Here is a 19,936-nt window from a genome sequence, read left to right as displayed (position 1 = left end):
GATTATTAGCTGTAATTGCAATCAAGGGTTATTCCACAAAATATTAAACCTAGGGGTTGAATAATAATTGACCCACACTTTTATGTTGAAAATTTATTAAAATTTAACTGAGCAACATAACTTGTTGGTTTGTAAGATTTATGCATCTCTTAATAAATCCTGCTCTTGTTTGAAGTTTGCAGGCTCTAACTTATTTGCATCTTATCAAACCTGCTAAATCTGCAGGGGCTTGAATACTACTTGTAGGCACTGTATGATGGCCTGACAACTTTCAGGAATTAAAGAACTTAAAAGTGATCTAGATATACCAGCAGAATACTGTAAATCAGTAAGGCTACGGCCTGTAGCAAGATACCGCAAAGTAACAAGCAACCTTTCTTCCGCAGGTACAGCCTTACGCATGATAATATTTTTGCGCATTATGTATTGGCTTATACGAGACAGTACTAATGAGAATGATTTTTCCGACATACAGAGATAGTTGTGATAATCAATCGGGTTTCTTTCTTGTAAATCCCGTACTAGACGCACGTGGGAGATCTCATCCCTTCGCAGTAGCCATTGACGTGACCATAATCTTTTTGGCTGAGGATGAATACATCTATGTTGTTGCAGGTCCTCCTCCTCCTCCTGCAAAATCTTGGTCATAATGAGACCAACAGACAAAATGTCTTGTTCCAAATTGGTTAACATCCCGGACCTTAAAATTTAGAAAAAGATTTCTTTAGAAAGTCTACAATTGATGGACCAACGAGGACAGAAAAATTGTTAAAAAAAAAAAAACTTACCAGAAACACGGTTGCGAAAGGACACAAGCAGAGGAATAACGAGAATAAATACTTAGAAAAAAAATTGGGACACTACTATTATACACAGTTCGCAAAGGCAAGCCAGAATGGAGGAAAATCAGAACAACAGTTACGGCTTTTATTTCAGGATTAGCAAATCAAAACGCATCTGCGAAAACCAATCACTACTTATTAGGTGTGGCTATTTAAAATAACAAATACGCCCTGGACGCTAATGACGTTTCAAAAAACGACGAAGATGGACAATGACACGGAGTCACACTTATCAATGTGTCATTCGGAAAGTCAGAAATAAAAGATATTATGGAATTAAACGACGAGTACACGATGGCCGATTTTTAAACGATTAGTGATCGTTTAGAATCGCATGGAGCTGACACATGCAAAAATGTTGTTACGAACGGCGGAAGTGCGTCACCATAACCGTGACCCCAACGATGCATCGCACAATAGATCGACTCGTGTAAAGCAGTCTTTATTCAATTGTGAGTAACCAAACATCCCCTGGTACGTCCGGGCGCGCAGGCCCTTACCCTCGCCATACCCTGCACAGAGCCACTGGGTCCCGGGGCAACCATCCCTACCCACGGAGGGGTTAACATCTAGCTGCCATTACATCTCCCCCGGGTGTCCCAGAACAGCAGCAGTGGTGTCCCAGTTCACCACACACTGTGGGTGGCATCACGAACTGAATACGGCCAAGCCCGTACAACTACATCCCCCCCTTTTCATTTGGCATGTCCGCGTGACCCCTAGGTCAAGCCACACAGCGGGCCCGGATCCGAGCAGCCCAGCTGCTACTGGCGTGGGGGCGGCACAAACGCACAAGCACTACCGCACTGATCATCATCCTCACACACACGCAGGCACTACCGCACCCATCATCATCACCGCACTCATCATCATCCCCGCACACACGCAGGCACTACCTGAGTGAAGTCTCCGGTGACAGAGCGGCTCACTTCAGTTGCTGCGTGGAGCTGACATAGAGCGGTTGTATTCTACGGCGCTCCCTGTCAGCTTCATGTAGCAGAGCTGAAAGTGTCGTGTGTATTACGACGGACCTGGATGGGTGTTTGGGGATTAATGAAGTGGTAAAATAGGGTGTTTTGTTTGTCTTTTATTCCAAATAAAGGATTTTTCGTTGTGTGTGTTTATTTACTTTCACTTACAGGTTAATCATGGAAGGTATCTAGGGGAGACGCCTGCCATGATTAACCTAGGACTTAGTGGCAGCTATAAGCTACCATTTAACTCCTTATTACCCCGATTGCCACCGCACCAGGGCAATTCGGGATGAGCCGGGTAGAGTCCCCAGGACTGTCGAATCTAATGGATGCGGCAATTCTGGGCGGCTGCTGGCTGATATTGTGAGGGTGGTGGGCTCCCCATAACGTGGCACTCTCCATCCTGACAATACAAGCCTCCAGCCGTGTGGCTTTATCTTGGCTGGTATCAAAATTGAGGGAGACTGCAGATTGTTTTTTTTTAATTACTTATTTATTTATTTTACTGCACGATATAGACCCGCCCGCCGGCGGCTATTATTGGTTGCAGTGAGACAGCTATCACTCAGCGTGGGGCCATGTCTGACTGCAACCCATCATGGGCTCCGGTGGGCGGGGAAAGCAGGGAGTACAAGATTGAATAATAAGATTTTCAAAAGAGGAAAAGCCGCTGGAGCTTTGTGACAGCCGTGCAGCTGATCGGTGAGTAGGAAAGAGAGAGGGATTGTGCTGGGGACGTAGGATGCATGCAAATACGCAACGTGCGCACATAGCCTTACTGTGAAAAGCCACGCTTTTGGTGATCGAACCATTATCGAACGTTAACTCGAACTGTCGAACGTGAAGCAAATCGTTCGAGTTCGTCGAACGACTCGAACATCGCCCAAAACAACTCCAATTTGAAATTGGCGAACAGTTCGATTCGAACATCGCTCATCTCTACAGAGGAGTGAACAATCCAAAGAACCTTTAAGGGGGCTGTACACGTTGCGACATCGGTAACGATATATTGTCGGGGTCACGTCATTAGTGATGCACATCCGACGCCGTTACCAACATCGCAGCGTGTAAAACCTATGAGCAACAATCAACGATCGAAAAATCGTTCAAAAACGGTGATCGCTGACACGTCGCTCATTTCCTTAATATCATTTCTGCCACCGGTACGATGTTGTTTGTCATTCCTGTGGCAGCACACATCACTGTGTGTGACACCACAGGAACGACAAACATCTCCTTACCTGCGTCCACCGGCAATGCGGAAGGAAGGAGGTGGGCGGGATGTTACGTCCCGCTCATCTCCGCCCCTCCGCTTCTATTGGCTGGCCGCTTAGTGACATCGCTGTGATGCCAAACGCACTTCCCCTTTGAAGGAGGGATTGTTCGGCGGCGGCGCTGCACAGGTATGTGCGTGTGAAGCTGCTGTAACGATAATGTTCGCTACGGCAGCGATCACGAAATGTCGCATGTACGACGTGGGCGGGTGCTAACGCGCTCGACATCGCTAGCAATCGCTAGCGATGTGGCAACGTGTAAAGCCCCCTTTATTCCAAGCAAATTAGATGGTCCATAAATCAATCCACCACACGGAGGGTAAAATCATCCAATAGTGGGATAAGTGTCCCGGGGATGAGTTACTCCTCCAGCAGTCCTTTTCCAGGGAATCTGGGTTTCTCAAGGGGGGGTTCTGCCTTTAGCCACAGCTTCTCCCCCATAGGATGAATCTTACTGACTCTCTCTTGTCCTTCTCAGCCTGACTGAATAATCCCCCAGGTAAGCAGAGAGGTTGGGTGGATTCCAGGCCCCCTCCCCCAGACTTAGGGACAGAAGCGCTGCAGGGGGTGATGAACCTGCAGACAGGACAATGTACACAAGGCAACACTCCCAACATCTGAACATACACAACCCACCATATTCCAATATCACAGTGATATTCTTATACATAGGGGGTAATATTATAGAAGTTATATTCTTGCATTTAGGAGCAGTATTATAGTAGTTATATTTTTGTGAATAGGGGGGCAGTATTATAGTAATTATAGGCTTGTGCACAGGGGAATCCTTTGATAATATACAGTGTTTACTTTACAGGGCACCATTAGAGTGATCTAACACTGACATGACTTATGGATGATTTAATGGCTTCATATACTAGTAATCTTTTACACAATAACACAAATTACTGACCTTTGTAGGATTTAAATTTCTCTACTAAACAATTGGCTTCCTCATTAATCTTCTCTTCAATTATTTTTTTCCCCACACCAAAACCTCGTAATGTAGAAAGAGTGAACCGTTTCATGGCTTTCCAGTTATGTCCATTTGAGAATGACAAGCCTGAAAAAAAGATGGAGAATATATTATGTGCTTATCATCTTCAACCAATCCTTCTTCTTCTTACTTACCAATAACAACAGAAAATGATGTTACTTTTAAATATAAAAATATATTTACTATTTCCCTCCATTGCTGACGCTTTTGCACGTCCTGTGGCTGAATCCAGGCTTTGTACAATTTCCCACACTCTTTGTCATGAAGGCTTCTCCTCTCTTTATGTGCCAACCCACCGAGGAAAATGTCATGGATACCCCCTCTGTACTGTACTTTTTACTAATGACTTGGAACCCACAAGCAATCTCTATTTAACCTGGACAATAAAAAGGGAATGAGACTGGTTTAGTTTCCCATAAAGTTTGATCCAATTTATTAAGACACGTGTAGCGCCCCTGAATACATCAGGGTGCTACAGGGAACTGCATCGTTTCCCTAGGGTGCAGGGCCTACCCCCCATAGTTCCAGGTTCACAAAAATCGGTGTCACTACCATCAGCACCACAAATCCCAACCACACCTGACATCATGACCTGTCAGACACACCAGTGGGTTGGTCTAGCTGGAATAGGGCCACCCACCTAGGGGTCAGGCAGACTGGTGGGAGGGATGGACAGCAGAACAGAGAGAGGCCTCAAAGTGTGAGGAGCTGGGAGTAGTAGTGTGACGCCCTGGACTAGCCATGTAGTCACAAAAGGTCTGGGGTTGATTACAGGTGTGTGGTTTTGCATTTGGAAGCTGTTGCTGTGACCAGACAACATGCGGTCTAAGGAACTCTCAATTGAGGTGAAGCAGAACATCCTGAGGCTGAAAAAAAAGAAAAAATCCATCAGAGAGATAGCAGACATGCTTGGAGTAGCAAAATCAACAGTCGGGTACATTCTGAGGAAAAAGGAATTGACTGGTGAGCTTGGGAACTCAAAAAGGCCTGGGCGTCCACGGATGACAACAGTGGTGGATGATCGCCGCATACTTTCTTTGGTGAAGAAGAACCCGTTCACAACATCAACTGAAGTCCAGAACACTCTCAGTGAAGTAGGTGTATCTGTCTCTAAGTCAACAGTAAAGAGAAGACTCCATGAAAGTAAATACAAAGGGTTCACATCTAGATGCAAACCATTCATCAATTCCAAAAATAGACAGGCCAGAGTTACATTTTCTGAAAAACACCTCATGAAGCCAGCTCAGTTCTGGAAAAGTATTCTATGGACAGATGAGACAAAGATCAACCTGTACCAGAATGATGGGAAGAAAAAAGTTTGGAGAAGAAAGGAAACGGCACATGATCCAAGGCACACCACATCCTCTGTAAAACATGGTGGAGGCAACGTGATGGCATGGGCATGCATGGCTTTCAATGGCACTGGGTCACTTGTGTTTATTGATGACATAACAGCAGACAAGAGTAGCCAGATGAATTCTGAAGTGTACCGGGATATACTTTCAGCCCAGATTCAGCCAAATACCGCAAAGTTGATCGGATGACGCTTCATAGTACAGATGGACAATGACCCCAAGCATACAGCCAAAGCTACCCAGGAGTTCATGAGTGCAAAAAAGTGAAACATTCTGCAATGGCCAAGTCAATCACCAGATCTTAACCCAATTGAGCATGCATTTCACTTGCTCAAATCCAGACTTAAGACGGAAAGACCCACAAACAAGCAAGACCTGAAGGCTGCAGCTGTAAAGGCCTGGCAAAGCATTAAGAAGGAGGAAACCCAGCGTTTGGTGATGTCCATGGGTTCCAGACTTAAGCCAGTGATTGCCTCCAAAGGATTCGCAACAAAATATTGAAACTAAAAATTTTTTTTTGGGTTTGGTTTATTTGTCCAATTACTTTTGACCTCCTAAAATGTGGAGTGTTTGTAAAGAAATGTGTACAATTCCTACAATTTCTATCAGATATTTTTGTTCAAACCTTAAAATTAAACGTTACAATCTACACTTGAATTCTGTTGTAGAGGTTTCATTTCAAATCCAATGTGGTGCCATGCAGAACCCAACTCGCGAAAATTGTGTCACTGTCCAAATATTTCTGGACCTAAATGTACCTCTGATGCACCATTGAAACAAAAATCTTTTTCAAGGCTCCATGCTGTCCTTTTCTTAATACTATACTTATACTGCTGCTACAACCTAAAAAGAAAAGTCCTTTTCAGGGATACATACGGTCCTTTTTTTTTTTACCAAAATCGCTAATACCTGCAGCTAGTGTAAGAATAGCTGGTGGAGGAGGGGCAGTTGCGGCTTAGATGCAAAAAGGCAGGGTTTATTGCCTTAGGCTATGTTCACACACAACATCTTTTCTAACTACAAACATGCCGGGTTTTTGGCCCTAAAAAACGCACAAAAAATGCATGCTTTTTACCACATTTTTGTAGATAGCAAAATAGAAATCTAATAGACTTTGCTGGGAGAAGGAAATGCATACAATTAGGTGCATCTTTGTGACTTCAAAAATGCAATACAAAATGCAGTAAAAGATGCAGTGTGTGAACATAGCCTTACATGATCACATGGGTATGATATTAGCACAGGTCCTTGTAGTCAAATAGTAAAACGATTCTATATTAGAATTAGCATAAATAACAGGGGGAGGATGGACAGGCAGGGGGGCGGGAATCACTATGAATATCCACCCCAGCTATCAGCTGATCAGCAGCTGCTGTCATTTAAAAAGCTGCTCATTTTACAAACTTTACTTGTGATTGGTGCACTTTAACTAATAATGGCTGAGGCTAATGTATAGTGGCAAGCAAAAGGGTAACAATGTTTTAAACTTTTGATTTTAAGGTTCCATATCTCCCCATTTACTACATATTTGAGCATGAGATGACCTTCATTATAAAGACAATCATCTTGGCTATCTCATACATAAATTTGACTTGCAACTATTTAGCCTATGATTAGTTATGCAGATTGTCATGTCATTGCGTTGTTACTGTTTTGCGCCTAAAAGTCTACATTTAAATTTTTATTATATTGTAAATCGGACTTTGGTTTCTAACACTGCCTGAATCCTTCTGGGCATGCTTTCGATCAGAATCAAGCATGTCGCAACCAAAATCTGATCCCAGGTCTCTTGTACACGTTGCAAATGTTGGCGCATACTGACTCACTTGGGTATGTATACAACTTTTTCTTCAACTCTACCCAAAAGTATTCAATTAGATTGAGGTCTGGGGACTGTGTGGGCCAATTCAGCACCTCTATTTCACTGTCACTGAACCATTTCTTTACCAATCTGAACATATGCTTCGGGTAGCTGTCCAACTGCAAAACTATGTCCTTTTCATACCCATAGCACTCGATTGTATGAATTAGCTTGTCTGGCAGCATTCTCATATACAGCTCAGCATTGAGCCCACCATCGATCCTGGTCAAGTATCCAACGCATTTGGCTGTGAAACAACCCCATCTTATCAGGCTTCCTCCACCGAACTTGACAGTTTCTTCAATTTCTCAATCCATTAGCCCCTTTTTCCCTTGTTTCTTCCAGACCCATTTGAGCCCTTCAGAACCTAGTCTATTGACTTTCACCTTATCTCTTCAAATTATCCATTTCCATTCTTCTACTGTCCATGTTTGGACTTTTTTTTTGCAATCTCGAGCTGATGCTTCTTATGATTATATAGAAAAGGAAGCTTCACCTTCTTTTGGGCCACCATTTCAGATTTATGTAATTTGCGATTACAAAGCAAATGAGTCGCCTCCACTGCCGTGTTTGTCGCTCCAGAACTGATAGACCATGTAATGCACCAACTTGTTGACTGATATTTTTCCTGGAAGTCCACTTCTTGGCTGGCTTTTGAATGGATGGATGGACTTCATTTCATATTGTTTTAACTGTCATGGCACTCACATTATGCTGTTTAGCAATTTTCTTGGCGGGGAGACTGCTAGTGATGCGCCGGCTTGTTGACTCCGATATTTTGCCTGGACTTCCATTTCTTGACTTTTGAATGGATTGACGGGCTTCACTTCCTATTCTTCCCACTGTCATAGCACTCATGATGCAGTTGGCAATTTTCTTGGTTGAGAGACCGCCATCGATGAGCTGAATGATACGGTTTCTCTTTTCATGGGAAATCATCATGGCTGCTACTCGATTCGAACCAGTGACTTTTTGCTTGGAAATCAACTTAATAATACACTGAGCTATCAGGAACTATCTCTCATTCACAGTGGGAGCAATTTTGGGAGTTAGACCTGATATGTCGAGAAGATTGTGGGACCTGCCAGTCAAGCAGCAAGGAAACTGATTTTGTCATCCTTGACCGGCAGGTTGTCATCGGCGTATAGTCAGGCATGTAGGGTTTGTGAGGATTGGAAGATATCTTTGGCACTGGTTTGGAAGAGGCAAGTTTGCTTTTACTTTTAGTGGCTCATTATTGGGAGAGTGGATGGTCAGTTCCAAAGATGAACAGTTGGAGGATGGAAAGTGATTGATAGGAGACAGCCGGTTTCTTATGAGTCATTACTACTTTTGGATAGGCAAGTCAACTTGGTGTGTAACTCCCTTTGGGTAATTCACCTGTTTAAATTGTCTCTTCGGCTTCTTTTGCAGTATTGCAACTAGAGGAGCTGGTTAGCCCTTCCTAGCACTTTTTTGCATATTTTGCAGATTCCTCTACACAACGCTTGTTTCTGTTTTCCTGTTTAGGTTTCTTTTTTTCATGTATCATATATAAAGGTTCCTGTGTGCATTACACAACATATTACTGTTCAGTATTTTTCTATATTATGTCGTCCTGATTGTGGTCATCATTATCAATTTATTTTTTTATTTTCTTTGTCAAATTTTGATTGTTGCGATTCTGCCCTCTCTTGATTGTAACTCACTGCACCATTTTACTTGTTATCAATAAAAATTGTTTTATTTTTATCCTCTATATTGACTACATATTAGTTCTTTTTTTTCTCCTTTTGGAGCTCCTTTTCATGTATTGTCTTATCAATTAGTCTACCGGCAATACGGGTCACCCCTTATATATGATATACGAGACTTGTAAATACTGAAAAATAATTACTTTTCAGATTACCTCTATGCTCCCCTATCCATATATAATTGTTGTGTGTTCCTAACATAACTTTGTACGTTTAATACAAAGTATTGCAGCATATAACACCGATGATTAAAGGTCTGTACTTTATATCCCACAAGCAGATTAAAATAGTTAGAAAGTAATTGTAAAGAGTTTTTCAAAATTTAAAAAATAAAAAAACAAAACAAAAAACAAACAAACAACCTTTTTAAATAACTCGAGTCCGCTGCACAAAAAAAAAAGAAAAAAGAAATTGATATGTACCTCCCATTTGGTGAACGTATTCTGACATCTGAGTGGGCTTTAAAGAAAGCTGCAGCCAATCAGGGGCCCATACTAATGTCATCTGGCTGCCAGAAGACAACGTGTCATGACTTTAGCTTGACTCTGACTGGGTTAAGTCACATGGGAGGGGTTTGTTATGTTGTGCCTCGTTCCACGACTCATGCCACTTTATTATGGTGTGGAGACCTCAAGAACGCCGCCAGTAATAGTTCTTGCTCTGTAACGTGTGCAAATGGTTCTTGTGAGTTAGCCCTGATCCATCCCGCTAACCAGATTACCTCTCCCTGACCTCTGTTTCCCTTGTACTGTTTGTCTGCCCTGTCTCCCAGACCCCAGTCCCGTTCTGTGTCTCGGTCCCTTGCCCCTCTTTTGCACTTACTTGCTCTCCCGACCTCTGACCTCGGTAATGTTTCCTGACCACGGCTCTGCTTCCCCTTTTTGGCTTCTGACATGACCTCTTGGCTCCTGACCCTTGTGTTTCCACCTGTTTATGGCTTGCTCACTCCCTTGTTCAGACGTGACTTCCTGGTTAATACTTAGGCTTGCTGGCTACCCTTTCACTAGTGCTTGTGCCCCCTTGTAGTCTAAGGGGTACTTTGCACGCATCGCTAGCCGATGCTAGCGATGTGCGGCGCGATAGCACCCGCCCCTGTCGCACATGCAATATCTTGTGATTTCTGCCGTAGCGAACATTATCACTACGGCAGCTTCACACGCACTTACCTGGTTGGCGACGTCGCGGTGATTGCCGAACAATATCTCCTGCAAGGAAGAGGTGCGTTTGGCGTCACCGCGACGTCACTACGCGGCCGACCAATAGAAGCGGAGGGGCGGAGTTGAGCAGGACATAACATCCTGCCCACCTCCTTCCTTCCGCATTGCCGGCGGGACGCAGGTAGGAGATGTTTGTCGGTCCTGCGGCTTCACACACAGCGATCTGTGACGCCGCAGGAGAGACAAACAACATCGTATCAGCAGCAGGAGCAATATTATGGAAATGAACGACGTGACACAGATCAGCAATTTTTGACTGTTTCACGCTCGTTCATCGTCGCTCCTAGGATTTACACATTGCGATGTCGCTACCGGCGCCGGATGTGCGTCACTAACGACGTGACCCCGACGATATATCAGTAGCGATGTCGCAACATGTAAAGTACCCCTAACTGCTTTGTAGAGTTATATCTCCATTCTGCTTCTGTGTTCCTTGGTGGAAGCCTGACACAAAGCAGATAGATTCAAGGATCGGCACCAATATGGGAAGTAGGTATAGTTATTTTTTATTTTAGTGCAGCCAACTGGAACTATTAAGAATGAGTTGAGCCGTAAAAAAACAACAAAACACTTTTTTCCCCAATCCAAAAATTTTTTAAAAACAAAACATTTAAATGATATATAATATATATATATTAATCAGTATCACAGCATCATAAAACATAAAAATCCACTCTATTAACATATTATGGTAAATACTGTAATGAAAATACAACTGAAATGCCAAATTTGCGTTTTGTTTGGTCACCGGACCTCCCCCAAAAATGTAAAGAAAAGTGTTTACCACAAACTGGTAAAAGTAAAAACTACATCTTGTCTTGAAAAGCCCAAGCTGGCCTGGCCACATCTTATACCGGCAAATTCAATTGTATGCAGGGAATTCCAGGAATCACCCGATGTCCATGTCACTGATCTGGAGGGAGGTTTTGGTGACAAGACTCCTTTACATGACAAACACTGTGATAGAAAATGTTACATCGGATGTGAATATTACCGTATCCTTTTGAAAAATCAGTGAAAGCCGGCAGGGTAGGTCTGACAGAAAACTCCTCTGCGTGGTTGACAAGAGCTTCTTTCACTACATCATATCCACAAAGCACAACCATCTTCTGGAGTCCTATCGTTATACTGTACACTGGGCCATAGGTTTTAGCGAGCTGCAAAAGTAATAAGAAGAGTTAGAGATGAGCGGGTCTATTGACATTCAAATTTGCCAGCTTCAAGAAGAAGACAATTAAAGAGGACCAACCACTTGGATTTACACATATAAACTAAAGCCAGTGCTATACTTGCGCTATCATGCCGATTCTAAACATACCTTTAGTTGTGAGATCGGATGTATAGTTATTGAAATATAGGCAAGTAAAGTTTGTGAAATGCACTGTTATTTAATGATAGGTGCAACGGAATATCTAATAGGTGGGTTGGGTTTTGCTAGTTATTCCCACCCCTGCATGGAAAGAAAGAAAGAGGAAGAAAAAGGAAAAAAGAGGAAGAAGGAAAGAAAGAAAGAAAGAAAGAAAGAAAGAAAGAAAGAAAGAAAGAAAGAAAGAAAGAAAGAAAGAAAGAAAAAAAGAGGAGGAAAGAAAGAAAGAGGAAGAAAGAAAGAAAGAAAGAAAGAAAGAAAGAAAGAAAGAAAGAAAGAAAGAAAGAAAGAAAGGAAAAAAAAAACAGGAAGAGGAAGAAAGTGAAGAAAGGAAGAGGAAGAAAGAAAGAGGAAGAAAGAAAGAAAGAAAAAAGAGAAAGAAAGAAAGAAAGAAAGAAAGAGGAAGAAAAGAAGAGGAAGAAAGGAAGAGGAAGAAAGTGAAGAAAGGAAGAGGAAGAAAGAGAAAGAAAGAGGAAGAAAGAGGAAAGGAAGAGGAAAGGAAGAGGAAAGGAAGAGGAAAGGAAGAGGAAAGGAAGAGGAAAGGAAAGGAAGAGGAAGAGGAAGAGGAAGAGGAAGAGGAAAGGAAAGTAAGAGGAAGAGGAAGAGGAAAGGAAGAGGAAAGGAAAGGAAAACCCAACCCACTTAGCAGATATTTCGTTGCACCTCTCATCAAATAACAGTGCCTTTCACAAACTTTACATGCCTATATTTCAGAAACTATACATCTGATCTCACTAAAGGTATTTAGAGAATCAACAAGATAGCACCAGTATAGCACTGGCTTTAGTTTATATATGGAAATCCAGGTGGTTGGTCCTCTTTAAGGGTATGTGCCCACGATCAGGACTTGCTGCGTTCACAACGCAGCGAGTCCTGACTGGGGGAGGGGGGGCCCACACGTCTTCTTCGCAGGAGAATGCAGGAGACCGCAGCTGTGAGTACCCACGATCAGGTTTCCGTGGGCTGCGGTCTCCTGCTTGTGTTCTCCCTACGGAGGACGCAGGCAATTCCGCACCAAACAATTGACATGCGGCGGTCTGGAAAGACGCTCCGCAGGTTACAAGCATAGTGGTCACGGGATGTCTAGGAATCCCTTCCACTGTGCTTGTACTGTACACAGCAGCGGTTTGGACACAGCTGACGAATGCTGCATCCAAACCTCTGCAAATACTAATCGTGGGCATGCACCCTTAGGCTCGCTCTGATTGCTTTTTTCCAGATTAGCATGTGATCTCACTTCATGTGCTAATGGAGAGCCATAGTTCTTAATCTATGAGAGCATTAATATCCACAATTTATTTTCCTTTTGCACGGTGAGCAGACTGCCAAACACTTACCTGTTGGCAACATGCAAAAGATATCCTAAACAAGAGATGTCCACATGCCATGCCCAACTCGCTATCTCAGTAACAGTTTTTAATTTAGGTGAGGTTGAGCCACTGTAAATAGGGTATGAGAATGCAGCAGCTCAGAAAACAACGACTCAGTGGTAACTTAAACAACAAAAGGTATTCATTTTAAACAAACAGAGAAGCAGTGCCTCGAGTATGCGATTTTGGTACGACAGAGATAATGATAATTAAAACATTATTTTTTATTAACAAATTTGGCAATGTAGAATATAAAAATATTATTTACATTTTATCATTTATATCACTAAGAGTTTTGTTAATGTTATCTTAATCCTAATCTCTCTTTCAGAGAGGCATCTGTTATGCCCAGGAGCAAACCAATCCTGTTCTGATGCGCATCAGACCAACAATAGCGCAGTCACAGATGCAATTGGTGCTAACCACCACTAGGAAAGTCCTTAAGGGTAAGGATATTCTTAAACCACTCCCGAAAGGCAGAGGAGTATTTAGGGAGGGGGGGGGGGGGCAAATGGGGCATGTGTATCATGCACATAAGAGGATAAACATGGACCGCGGGCTAGGGGACCCTAGCTATCCTTTGTCTCAGGGGTTCTTCTGATGGTGAATAGGTCTGGTCTGCCAGCAGGGCTTGACTGGCCACCTGGCAAATGCCAGAAGAGGCAGTCAGTGTAGTGGGCCACTCAATCTATAGTCACCGCCACTGTCCATAGTAGCATGCACGAAGGACAGCATTAGTTTGCCTTGCGCACACAATCGCACTGTACAACTGAAACCAGCAGAATCAGGAGGCAGTACACTGTGCCACCTTCACCCTGCTGTGCAGTGCAATCGTGTGGCCAGTGTACATGCTGCTGATGACAATGATGGTGACCACAGCGCCCTCCTTCCTGATCAAATGTATTTGTGTGCCGCCCTGGCAAAACCAGGGTGTCACAGAGGTCTGCATACATCTTTATGGTGCAGAGCTCACTCTCCCTTGGGGAGTTTCCCACACCAATACACACCAACCAATCAGGCCCCACTCGCCCCCTCCTCAGGAAAACGGGAGGGGGAGAGAGGAGCTTGGAGAGAGCAGAGTTTTAGTTTCAGTCAGTCTGCAGGAGGAGAAAAGTCTGGACGCAGCTCCAGTGGGGAGCTAGGAGGAGTGGCAGTAAGGGCCTCAGGAATAGGCCAGCCGCTTGTGGGGACCTGAAGTGGACCGGGAGAGGGTAGTGGCCCCCCGGTTCCAGCTGTCGGGACCCTGTCCGGACCTGTGCACGGAGCAGACACAGACACAGACCGCAGGCAGGAGAACAACACCTGAATTACACACACAGGTGAGAGGCCCGTCCTCACAGCATCCGTGGGCACCAGTTACCAGCAGGTTTACAAAAGACTCTGAGTATTTCTTCCATCTGCGTTCTTGACCCTCCACATCAATCCAGCTTCATCCAGCACCACGATAACCGAACTGTGAGTGTACTATTCCCTGCAATCCCTGCCACCACCACAACTCCCAATCGGGCCCCGGGACTACACCTCCCCTACCCGTGGAGGGGATTCCACCTTGCTGCCCCACACCACCAGTCCCGGGCACGGTCCCCAGAGGCAGCGGCGGTGCCACCATCTCATCATCACAACCCACGGGTGGCGTCACGGACAATTCCCCTGTACATAATCCCCTTTTTGCTGTGGAGCCTGGGATCACAGACCGGGTCACGCCACCGTACACCTACAAAAGTGACCCCTTTGCCCACTTCTGAGTACCCCTTATCCCTGGGCGACACATTTGTGTCGCGGGCGGGAAGGACGCCACTGCGCTGCGCTCACTAACGCTCGGGTCCGGCGCTGCTGCGATGGCTGTTCGGTGGCTCGAGCGGTGGGCCGGATCCAGGGACTTGAACGGCGCTCCTCGCCCATGAGTGAAAGGGGTGGTTGGTTTGGGGAATTTAGTCCGTGACGCCACCCACGGGTCGTGGTGAAGATAGGCACCACCGCTGCTGATGCCGGGGATCCTGGGATCGATGGTAAGGAGCAACTGGGATGTTGTTTTCCCCCTCCGTGGGTAGGGGTTGGTGGTCCCGGGGCCCGATGATGTGACGGGGAGGCAGGGTTGGTGAGGTGCAGGGTTGCAGGGACAGCGCGGCGCGGTGCCAGATGGCACGGGTGTACTCACTCAGCAAGAAAGGTACAAAGTCCTCGGTAAACCAAACGGCTGGATGGACGGGTCCCGCAGCCGGCTGCAGTGTCTCTCCCCGGACAGGTGATGGCGGCTGTCTTTCCCTGCACCTTGATGTTCTCCTTCTGACTACTATAGATTCCCAACGGTAGTACGCGCCCCGGTGTTTGGGTACCGGAGGAGCCCGTTTGCCCGCAGGCGCTGGCCATCGGGTCTCTAGCCTTAGGCGGTAGCTGTATACCCTCACGGTGTGGGCAGTTGCCTTCAATCGGGACTTTTGCTGTTATGAAACCCCTGGGGTTCCGGTCACATTCGGATTTGACTATTGTCGGCGGCTCCAAGCCTGGTCGGGGTCTGATGGCCCTGCCTGGGTGTGCTGGCTTCACTTCGCTCCCCAGTTGGTACCGGCGGGCCGTCACCCGACCCCGATCCTACGGTTCCGCGTTGCTCCACCACTCCTGCAGACGGCCACCACCGTCTGCCAACCTTGCTGTCAGTGCCTAGGCCACAAACTCAGACACCCAAGTGTTTACTCCTCACACTCCACTGCCTGGACTAAACTGTCACTTTGCCTCCAGGCCTGTGAACTCCTCGGTGGGTGGGGCCAACCACTTGGCTCCACCCCACCTGGTGTGGACATCAGACACTGGAGGGAGGCAACAAGGGTTTTTGTTTGGCTTGTGTCCCTGTCTAATGGGGGTGGGGGTGTTTGAGTGTTATCTGTGACGACCTGGCTAGGCCAGGGCGCCACATTTGCATCTCTCAGACATAAATACATTTGAACAGTGTAGTGCCGGGATTGGGGCCCCAATGTGCAGCAGCCTGATGAGGTCAGCACATTGCTGACGTCATCACATTGCTTCTGGTCTGGCGCCACGGAGACTTGTCAGGCAGTGGTAAGCCCTCCATGGAGGAGCCGAAGATTAAATGTTTAATCAATGTGAATGATCACTAGATAATAAAATTGCACACTAGTGGCTTGCATAGGGCGCCATTCACACTAATAAATTAATTAATAAATGTATATGTGTCGCCCTGGGCAAGCCAGGGGACACGGGTCACAACACCATTACACCCCACACTCCAGGTAGGCACACCTGCTAACCAGAAATCCTTGTTGCCTCCCTCCAAGAGTCTGTTGATGCACACCAGGGGGTGGGCCAGGCGGTTGGCTCCGCCCACCAAGGAGCTCACAACTCTGGAGGCAGGAAGTTACCAGGCAGATTAGCCCAGGCAGGGCTTGAGTAAAGAGCAGATAGCCCCGGGCAGGGGAAGAGTGCGGTCTAGCTGAGGGCTAGAGTAAACAACAAAGCAGTGAAAGAGAAGGAAAGGGAAAGTGGAAAAGGAGAAAAGCAAGAAGTGGTGGCAGCGCAGAGAGAGTGCAACGCCTGAGAGCCCAGCTGTGTGTAGGGCTAGAACAGCAAGGTCAGCGACGGCGGTGACTGTCCGGAGGGGGACCGTTTGGAAGTTCCTGGAAGGACCCCGTTGGCTGTGTGCCCGGTGGTCTGGAGCAGTGTTCCGAAGGACAGTCAGCACCAGGGCAGGGGCCTCTCGGACCCCGGCAAGGCTAGGAGTCGCCCAATTTGCCGAATCCGTCAGTGAAGGGGACGCAGATCCCCCAGCAACAAAGTCCCGATTGACGGCAACAGCCCGACCATTACTGGGGAGACACCGCCACCGCCAAGGCACCAGTTTCCCCAGGGCCAGCGCCTGCGGGCAAAGTGTAGAGCTCCTCCGGCCCAGATTGCAGTCGGGGAGCGGGTAACCGGAGGGAATCCACCGATACCATCAGACAACACAGGTGCAAGGAAGAGAGACGTCACCGTCACCTACCGGGAGTGCAGGTGCAGCCGTCTGTGGGACCGTCCTACCAGCCGTTGGTTTACCGTACAAACTGTGTCCGTGTCTCAGGCTGAGTGAGTACCACAGTGCCGCAAGGCACAGCGCTGCCCCCGCGTCCCTGCGCCCTCCAGGCCCTACACTTCACATCTCTTAACTGGGCCCCGGGATCACCAACCCCTACCCACGGAGGGGCAACACAACACCTGGCTGCTCCGCATCACCATCCCCGGGACCCCCACACTGAGCAGCGGTGGTGCAATCACCACAACCGTGGGTGGCGTCACGAACTATAATCCCAACAAACAACCCCCTTTCACTCACGGGCGAGGAGTGTCGCTCGAGACACCCCGGGATCCGGCCCACGGCTCGAGCCACCAGGAGCAGCTGCCGGACCCGAGCAGAAGGGGTGAGCGCGGTGTGCTGACACCCTCCTCCCCGCCCGCGACATATATATTACCATCAGTACCATTATACACAGGAGCTCTGTATATAGCGTCAGTGTACTATAATACAGTGATCACTGGTGATATGATACACAGGAATTCTGTATATAGTGTACAGTGATCACCATTGACATTATACACCAGAGCTCTATATATAGTGTAGTGTGTATGTGTACATGTAATACACTGACTTACCAGTGACAACATACACTAAATACAGAGCTCCTGTGTATGTGTATAGTGTACAGCCAATACAGTGATCACCAGTGTCATTATACACAGGCACTCAGTGTCAGTGTACTACCGTAGTAATACAGTGATCATCGGTGATATAGACAAGAATTCTATATATATTGTAAAAGGTAATACAATGATTACTGGTGTTATAAACAGGAGATCTGTATATAGGTAATACAGTGATCACCAGTGACATTATACACAGGAGCTTTGTATATAGTGTATAGTGAGTGTATATATGTTATACACTGACTTACCAGTGACGTCTCTAGCTGAAGTTATTCATCTTCGATTTTCCTCTTCATCTGGCACTGACTACTATTATTTCTTCCTGCCATGACTCGACTCTGCAGAAAATAACACACAGCGACCTATAGCTGATCACTCTGCACATTCCACACTCTTTCCCTAATTTCTAATACATCAGACTTTTGTTCCCACCCCCCCTTCTATCCTCAAAATTAAAATATATTACAGCAGTTAAAATATCCACTTATTTGCCATCATAAACCAATAATGTATGTTCCTTACTCTGGCCCCGTATAGTAATTATGTCCCCCATCCTGTTCCCCTTTATTTAATAAGATCTCCCATGCTAGCCTGCTATATTTAATGTCTCCCTTCCTGGCTTCCTGTATTTAATAATGTCTTCCATGCTGGGCCCCTATGTTCCTCCATCCCAGGCTCCTATATCCACTACTCTGTCCATTCACAGAGGGAGGAACAAAAAGAATCTTCTCACCTCCCTGCGCTCCCCCGGTGTCCTCTTGCAGCTTCATATCCGGCGTGGTCAAATGGCCACGCAACCCATCCACGGCCGTGTGATGACATCAGAGCACGACGAATAGCTGCGATGTTTAAAGATGTGATGCAGGCCAACATGCAAGAAAACATATTCAGACAGGCACTGACACATGCATGCAGATGGACACACACACACAGACACAGATGCAAATGTATGTAAACACACGCTTACATACATAGACACACAGATATACGAAGAGTGTCAGACAAATGCATGCAGACAGGCACACAGACATATGCACACTCATGCAGACAAGCACACACACACACACACGTTAACACATGAAATCATGCACAGATATGAGGATAGGCACACATATGTAGACACAGAAATGTGCACATACACACATATGTTTGCTTACATAAGTAGACATACAAATGTACAGACATGCTGACAAACACATAAACAGGCATATGTACACATAGGCAGACAGACATGCACACACAGAGGAATGTACATGTCGCGGGCGGAGGAGCGGACGCTACGCTCTCCCACTGCTCGGGTCCGGCCGCTGCTGCTACGGCTGCTGCTGCTTGGTGGTGGCTCGAGCGGTGGGCCAGATCCCGGGGACTCGAGCGGCGCTCCTCGCCCGTGAGTGAAAAGGGTGGGGATTGGATTGTGGGGATTTGATATTGTCCGTGACGCCACCCACGATTGTGTTGAGGTTGGTGACACCACTGCTGCTCTGGACGGGGATCCCGGGAGCGGTGACAGGGAGCAGCTTTGATATTAGTTCTCCCCTCCGTGGTAGGGGGTTGGTTGTCCCGGGGCCCAGTGATGGAGTAGGGATGGATGGCAGGTGGGTTAAGGGGCCTGGTGAGGTGCAGGGTCGCGGGGGCAGCGCTGTGCCGCATGGCACGGTGGTAGTCACTCAGCCAATGATGAGGACACAGTTCTCGGTAAAACATACGGCTGGATGGACGGGTCCCACAGACGGCTGCGGTGTTGTTTCTCCCGGCAGGTTGATGGTGGCTGCCTTTCCCTGCACCTTTGTAGTGTAACGGTTCCAATGGGTTCCCACCGGTAACCCACTCCCCAGCTTGAAGGTTGCTGAAGGAGCCCCTTTTGCCCGCAGGCTCTGGCCCTGGGAACTTTAGCCTTGGCGGTGACTGTGTTTCCCTCTCTCGGTTGGACGGTTGCCTTCTGTCGGGACTTGGCTGCTGGGAAACCCAGGAGGTTCCCTTCGCTAACGGATTTGGCAAATTCACGGCAACTCCTAGCCTTGCCGGGGTCTGTAAGCCCCTGCCGGATGGTGCTGGCTTCTCTTTGCGTACCGGTCCGGTACCGCCGGGCCACCGCCCGTCTACGGTCTTTACGGTTAGCTCCAATAGGCCACTCCTGCAGATGGTCACCACCATCTGCCAACCTTGCTGATCCGTCCGGGCCACACACCCGGACCAACTTCAGGCTCCTTAACTGCCACTTTCCTCCTTCCACTTTCACTTCCAACTCTAATCTC

The 19,936-nt window shown here is 46.7% G+C and overlaps 1 protein-coding gene across 2 annotated transcripts in view; it reads right to left on the bottom strand.

The window, feature by feature from the left end:
* LOC142296994 (cytochrome P450 2C5-like) overlaps window positions 1–19,936 on the bottom strand; it is a 130,445-nt gene that overhangs the window by 81,921 nt on the left and 28,588 nt on the right. The window contains exons 1-3 of one of the 2 annotated variants that reach the window (XM_075341193.1): window positions 17,930–18,001; window positions 11,248–11,410; window positions 4,004–4,153 (exon numbers count right to left, since the gene is read on the bottom strand). In XM_075341193.1, the coding sequence (XP_075197308.1) occupies window positions 4,004–4,153; window positions 11,248–11,359 (262 nt within the window). In that variant the 5' untranslated portion in view covers window positions 11,360–11,410; window positions 17,930–18,001. Of the gene's footprint in view, window positions 1–4,003; window positions 4,154–11,247; window positions 11,411–17,929; window positions 18,002–19,936 lie in introns of those variants that run through there. The other variant, XM_075341192.1, reaches the window with a different exon arrangement.

Source organism: Anomaloglossus baeobatrachus, chromosome 3, assembly GCF_048569485.1.
Source record: "Anomaloglossus baeobatrachus isolate aAnoBae1 chromosome 3, aAnoBae1.hap1, whole genome shotgun sequence".
Classification (NCBI taxonomy): Eukaryota; Metazoa; Chordata; class Amphibia; order Anura; family Aromobatidae; genus Anomaloglossus; species Anomaloglossus baeobatrachus.
The sequence above is the reverse complement of the archived record's forward strand: the minus strand, read 5'-3'. Positions and strand labels throughout refer to the sequence as shown.